The 7,061-nt window shown below is 49.4% G+C and overlaps 1 protein-coding gene across 1 annotated transcript in view; it reads left to right on the top strand.

The window, feature by feature from the left end:
• The window catches only part of Dipk1c (divergent protein kinase domain 1C), a 52,049-nt gene extending 47,478 nt beyond the window's left edge, over nt 1-4,571 (top strand). Inside the window, exon 4 of the mRNA XM_060376977.1 lies at nt 4,452-4,571. Coding sequence (XP_060232960.1) covers nt 4,452-4,556 — 105 coding nt within the window. The 3' untranslated portion in view covers nt 4,557-4,571. The remainder of the gene's footprint in view (nt 1-4,451) is intronic.
• Nucleotides 4,572-7,061: the final 2,490 nt, after the last annotated feature.

Raw genomic sequence — 7,061 nt, 5'->3', positions numbered from 1 at the left:
CTTGTGGGACATACGCACTGTCTTGGCTTCTTTTCTTTTTTTTAAATTTATTGTAATTTATTCACTTTATTCCCTCCCAACCCCACCTGCCCTCCCTCATCTCCTCCCATGCCCCTCTCCCAGTCCACTGATAGGGGAGGTCCTCCTCCTGTTTCATCTGACCCTAGCCTATCAGGTCTCATCAGGACTGGCTGCATTGTCTTCCTCTGTGGCCTCATCAGCAGGAGGTGATCAAAGAGCCAGCCATGAGAGTTCATGTCAGAGACAGCCCCTGTTCCCCTTACTAGGGTACCCACTTAGACACTGAGCTGCCATATGCTACATCTGTGCAGGTGTTCTAGGTTATCTCCGTGCATGGTCCTTGGTTGGAGTCTCAGAAAAGACCCCTGTGCCCAGATGTTTTGGTTCTGCTGCTTTTCTTGTGGAGCTCCTGTCCCCTACAGGTCTTTTTATCTCCCCCCTGTTTCATAAGATTACCTGCACTCTGCCCAAAGTTTGGCTATGAGTCCAGCATCTGCTTTGATACAATAGAATCTTTCAGAGGCCCTCTATGGTAGGTTCCTGTCCCTGTTTTCTCCCTCTTCTGATGTCCATCCCATTTGCCTTTCTGAGTGAAGATTGATCATCTTACCCAGGGTCCTTCTTCTTGTTTAGCTTCTTTAGGTGTACAGATTTTAGTTTGGTTATCCTATATTATATATCTAATATCCACTTTTAAGTGAGTATATACCGTGTGTGTCTTTCGGCTTCTGGGATGGCTTCTTTTCTTGTTGCTGTGATACCTCATCCCAACAAAAGGAACTTAGGGAGAAGGTTCTGTTCTGGCTCACTGTTTACGCTCCCTCATGGTGGGGCTGTCAAGGCAGGAGGAAGTCGAAGCAGCTGCCCACATCTCACGTGCACTCAGAGAGCAGTGGTGCATTCTTGTGCTCAGCCCCTTTCACCTGCTCCTGTAGTTCAGGTCCCAGCCCACGGAACTGTTCCATCCACAGTGGGCAGGTCTTCCCACCTTGATCAGCCTAAAAGATGCTAATCTCAGAGGCACACCCAGGGGCCAACAGGACCTAGATAATTGCTTGCAGGTGTGCAGGGAGGCCTGTGTCTTAGGCCCACCTAGATCTTAAAATGGCAGTTCACATTAACACCAACACCAACAGCACACCTGGTGGGCTGTGGTCTTCAGTAGACCACTGGGCTATTGGATACACAATGGTAAAACTTAGGGCAGAAAGTAATTGAGTTTACAAGGTTTGGAGAGGCAAAGAGAGGAAGAATGAGCACTGAGCAACTGTTACCAAGAGAAGCATATTGGAGGGAAAATGTTTTTAGGAAAATTTTAGAAGTCCATAAGATATATAATATATAATATAAAATATAATACAATGCAATGTAATATATAATGTCCATCTCTACCTTTTCATAACCATTCAGTAAAACCAACACTTTGAACCCATGCTTCTAGACTCTGAAGATGAGTTTTAGGTCGCAGTGATAAGCTTTGTATCAACTAATATTCCCCTTTGGGCTATATAAACATAAAAATCCATAGTAATAATAATAATAGTGACAGCAATAATAATACTGATAGTAATAACAAAAGTAGTGACAGTACTAATAAAATAGTAATAGCGCAATAGTAATGGCGACATTAACAACAACAGTAGAAGTGACGCCTTGACAGATTTGTTTTCATCTTGACAGGAGCTGGAGTCATCTGGGAAGATGGAAACTCACTGGCCTGTGGGCCTTCGGGTGAGGGTGAGGCATTTTCTTGATTGAGGGTTGAAGAGGGCCCGGCCACTGTGGGCGGTGCATCCCTCAGCAGGAGGTCCTGGGTGCTACAGGAAAGCAGGCAACCATGGGGAGCAAGCAGTGTTCTCCTGGCCTCTGCTTCAGGTCCTGCCTTGAGTTCCTGTTCTGACCTCCCTTCAGGACTGTAAGCTGACATAAATGTATCCTCTTAAGTTGCTTTATGTCACCAGCTTAGCACAGCCACACAGACCTGACTGAGACAGGTAGTGATAACAGCAGCATGACAGCGATAAGAGCAGTGGTGCCGTGCCTTCGGTGAGGCTGTGTGCCCCTTCGTCCTCAAGCAGTGCAAGGCCGGCCCTCTCCTAGCTAATGACCAGAATGTTGGCAGCGGCAGCAGGGCTTACTAATTAGCCGTTTTTATTGCAGTAAAATATACACAGCATAAACTTTAGCCATCACATTCTTTGGAGGTGTATACTTCAGTGCGCTGACAATGCTGGTTAACCTTCACCACAGTGTATTTCCTGAACTCCCTTCCCAGTGGAAACCGCGTGTCCCCTGCAGCCATCTGCCCTGCCCTCCTCCCATGACTGGAGGATCCTTTCTCAAAATCTTTGATTGGGTAAGAAGCCTCCCAGAACCCTCTGGAGCTTAGGGATGAGAAGGGCTCCAGCAGAGGGCACAGTCCAAGTGCTGCCGTGGGGCAGAGACAGGCAGAACAGGTTGTGATGCAAATGGGGCAGTGCAGAACAGGTTATTTTTAAGGGCAGAGATACGGCCACTTCAGATCATGTCTGCATCTGTTTGGTACTGTCCTCTCACGTTGCGCAGGTGGCTGAGGATGGCCTGGCCCTTCTGCCGCTACCTCTCAAGTGCTGGGACTGAAGACTCTTCGGCCCCCACCAGCGTATGTGATGTTTGGGGTGGAAACCAGGGCTTTGTGCATTCCAAGCACATCACCGACAGAGCTGCTTCCTCAAGCCTCGCCAGGGCTCTGCTTCTTTTAAGATTTAATTTTTAGTGTGTGTGTGGGTGCCCAAGAAGGCCACAAGCAGGCATCTCATCCTCTGGAACTGGAGTTGCAGGCAGTTATGACCATTGGACATGGTGCTTGGACCCGAACACCAGTCCTTGGCAAGAACTGCAAGCACTCTTAGCCACTGGGCCCTCTCTCCAGCCCACAGGCGGTGTTCCTGATACCCCTGTGCTCCTCCCTTGACCAGTGGCAACGCTCACTCACGCTCTGTAAAAGACACACCCATTACTTAGGGACCATGCTTTAGAATGGAGGCAGGAAATGAGCAGCGTACTGGCTATTTCTAGCAGGAGCTCTTGGGCACCATTCTGTTTTAAAGGTGATGGTTTCAAAGCCTAGAAAATTTTAAGTTAATACTGTTATTTTCAGACTTACAACTTTCCCTCTTTCCTTGTGTGATTTTGTCCAGTCACTTTGTTGTTACACAAAAATCACTAGTGCCCCTACACAATTCATCATTTTCCCAAATGGTGGCATTCAAAGCTTTGATGGTGATTAGGTCACGGGGATGGAGCCTCCCTGGATGGGATTAGTGCCCTTATAAGAAAGGCCCCAGCGTGTTCTCTCTCCGAGTCGCAGTCTGCAGCTGCTAGAGCCCCTGCTGGGACCCAGCCCACTTTGAGCATGTAGAGCTGCAGCACTCACCCTTTGAGTCCCAGTTTGTGGTGTTGTGTTACAGCTGCCAAGGATACACTATCAGTAACAGAGGCGGTGGGTGGGAGGGGCACACGCAGGCCACACTCCCATCCTGTGTCCATGACATCCCTTTTCCCAAGGGTCCATTGCCCAGGAAACACTCCAGCCCAGTGGTGCTTCACAGAGCAGCCTTCTATCAGCATGGCGGGGGAGGGGAGTTAGGAGGACTGGGATGCCCAGGTCAGAAGCATCCTTGAAGCTGCACAGATGTTGAGAACAGTGTCCTGGGGCTTTGAGAAACAATAATCCTCACTGCACAATAAGGGCATCATCATTTCATACTAAGGGCACAGCAGGCCTGGAGTCCTGAACTCAGGGCCGTTTGCTTCATGACCTTGCAAAGTTGGGTTTTGGTCTAAGAATGGCCGGCATGCCGATTGAAGAGGACAGCTTATAAGCCCAGCACTTCCTCCCCTTTTTAATAATCATGAAACACTCTCACAGGTTGTCTAGGGCTCACCTTTCCCGTGCACATGTGGGCTCCTCTCTGCAGTTTGCATCTTGTTTATTTTAAAGTTTACCAGATCCGTGACCTTGCAGACAAGCTTGGCTGCTAGTAATTTTCTGCTTTAAATTTCTGATTGTGTGTGTGTAGGGGAGTTTAGAGTTTGGATGTGTGTGAGTGTAGGGGAGTTTAGGGTTTGGATGGGTGGGGTTATAGGTAGACTAGCAGCCATCAGCAGAGGGTTAGAAATTAACTTTCTCTTCATTTGTAGTTGGATCTAAGTTGGCTCAAAGCACCTTTGAAAATGAACCATCAGGTTTTATCTCTAACAAGGGCCAGTTGCAGGGCCTATGAGTTACCCTGTATCTCACTTCCTACCCTACCTTACCTCCTGTGTGTCCATCCACGAGCTTCTTCAACCCGCACAGCCAGCAGCACACTCCTTGACGGTAACTGCCTTCTCCTTTCTAAACCAGGGAAGCTGAGAAGCACACTCTCACCTGCTCACTCTCTCTCCAGGGTCCCCCAGCAGCTGCCATACCAGCTCACCTGATCGAAGAGCCGAAGACTCATGGTCCCTGCTCGTGGCTCACTGACCTGCTTACAAGAACGTGGCCTGTGTGATGTGAGGAGCTGCAGGAGCATGAGGACACGGGCTGTGACAGTATAGTCATCAAGTTCCAGGGGAGGCAGCTCCTTTCTTGGGGCTCTGTGGGGTGATAGGCAGTAGCAGATACTGCTTGGCACTTGCTGTATAAACAGCATGACGCTGTGACCTTGAACAGTTATGAACTTTGACATGACACAAGCCACCCCTAAGACTTCCAGACCACAGCTACCTATCCACAGGTGAGGTGCTGAGTAATAATACCTTACAAGCATTTCAGGGTGCTTCGGCAGTCAGAGGCTGCTGAAGGCACAAGCACTTGCTAAGTGCCTTTTCCTCCTGGCTCCCAGTTTTTGCAGGTGCCAGGGAAATAGCAGATTAAATCTGACATCGTCGAATACTGAGGGCTGTCCTGTAATGCTGATGTGTTCGCTGTGGTATTTCAAGTTGGGAAATATGAGAACGTAATATATGAAGTGGAATCCTAAGTACTGACCACGCTCTCTAGGGAGCTTTTAATAGATGCGGGTAGCAGTTTTTCTTGAGAACATGCCCAGAGGTCTGGCTCCGGGCGCACGCTTCCTGAGTCTGAGAAGTGGGAACCACAGAGCCAGCAGCAATCTGGAAGAGCATTTCTTTGTTCTCTCCAGGGTTGGTGTGGTCTTCCTACTTTCCCAGCTGGAGTCTGGCATGGCCCAGGTTGGCCATAGTGCTGCTTCCCAGGAGTCGGCTGGTGGTGGGATTTTGCCCTCGCTCCCAAGTGGTCATGTTGACCTTCAGGACTTGTTTTTCTGTTGTGCACGTAAAGAGTGTGATTTACCTTCTCAGCCCCCACTGTCCACTACTAGCTTAAGTCACTAATGATGGGCCAGGTGCTACCACAGATGTGCACGGGAAGTGGGGCGGCGGACGGGTGTGAACCTGGGTGCTCAAGGGCGCTTGTCCTGTGAGAAGGCTCAAGAAAGATCTCCTGAATGAGGAAATCTGGTCTCCAGAGACTGTGGGGACATGACTCTACTTCCAGCAAAGGGAAGCTGGGGGACCCCTAGTGCAGGGGCAGGATTTGCTTTGGCTGAGGGGAGCTGGGTGGTTGCAGCCTGCGTGAGAAGCTGAAGGTCAGCCTCCACATCAGCACCTGGTCTGGAGACAGTGGGGCGTTTGGGGTTAGCAGAGACAAGCCATCCCGGCCCGAAGGGATGCGTGTCAGGGCACAGGTGTCTGCTTTCCTGTCATAGAGCTTTGGAATGTATTACGTATGAAGAACTCTCTGGCTTCTGCCAACCAGAGCTTCGAGTAACGGGAAAGAAACCCACAGAGGGATCTCACAGTTAATATGCTATAGTTGCTCTTAGCATGACAGGTTAGCTAGCATCACCTAGGAGACACAACCTCTGGGCGTGTCCATGAGCATCTCCACATTTGTCTAACCGAGCTGAGACTTCCCTAGTGCGGGCAGCACCACGGGCTGGGCTGGAATGGACGAGAGAGAGAGCCAGCGAGCACCAGCCTCTTCCCGCTCCATGGCCATGGATGCAAGTGACCAGCTGCTCTGCACTCTGCTGCCACAGCACCCCTTCTCTCCTTAGGACACTTTCCTCAGATGCTCCGTCACAGTGACAAAGATGACCACATGCCAGATGTCACCACCAATGTGCTTGGTTAGTGCAGGGTTTTGTGGATTCCTTGTGTGGGGCTGACAAAAAAAAGCTCATGCAACTGCCCTCATGATGGACAAAGATCCCATATCTGTGTTTAATCGGATGGTGCCAAAGAAAAACAAAACAAAACAAAACAAAACAAAAAAAGGGTCCAAAGGAAGGTTCTTTCCTGTGATGCAGTTACAGCTTCGAAGACCGCCAGGACTGTGGGCTCTTGGTCCGGAGTTCTGCCCAGCAACTCCATCAGCCTCAGATGGGCGCCATTCTTGTCATTGGCCATTATGATCCAAAACTGTTACTTGTTTTTAAAACCCTCATTTTTATCCTTAAAGTTTGCCCGTATCGCAATCTCTTTAATCACTTACTATACTTACCAAATTTCTGTTGCCATGGTAGAACGCTTGGAAACAAAACAATTTGGGGAGAAAGGGTTTATTTTGGCTTCTAGTTCCAGAGATGAAAGAGCCCATGAGGGCAGGAAGGCATGTCAGTAGAGGGGGTGATCGCATTCCGTTCACACACAGGAAGAAGGAGAGCAGAGAGAGGGAGAGGGAGAGAGAGGGAGTGAGAGCAAGAGAGGAGAGAGCAAGAGAGGAAGAGACCAGGGAGAGCAAATGAGAGCAGAGCCAGTGCATGAGGGGGAGGAGGGCCCATATACCTCTAGTCCCCCCACACTGACCTGCTTCCTCCAGGAAGGCTCCTCCTCTTAAAGGTTCTGTAATTCCATAACCCTCCAGACAGTGCCACCCAGAAGGGATCAAAGTGTTCAAATACATGAACCTTCGGGGCTCATTTCTCATACAAACCCCCACACTTACTATGACACATGTTCCCAACACACCATCTTTCCCAAATAAATATAAA

Source organism: Meriones unguiculatus, chromosome 2 (genome assembly GCF_030254825.1).
Source record: "Meriones unguiculatus strain TT.TT164.6M chromosome 2, Bangor_MerUng_6.1, whole genome shotgun sequence".
Taxonomy (NCBI): Eukaryota; Metazoa; Chordata; class Mammalia; order Rodentia; family Muridae; genus Meriones; species Meriones unguiculatus.
This window is presented reverse-complemented; position numbering and strand designations above follow the sequence as displayed.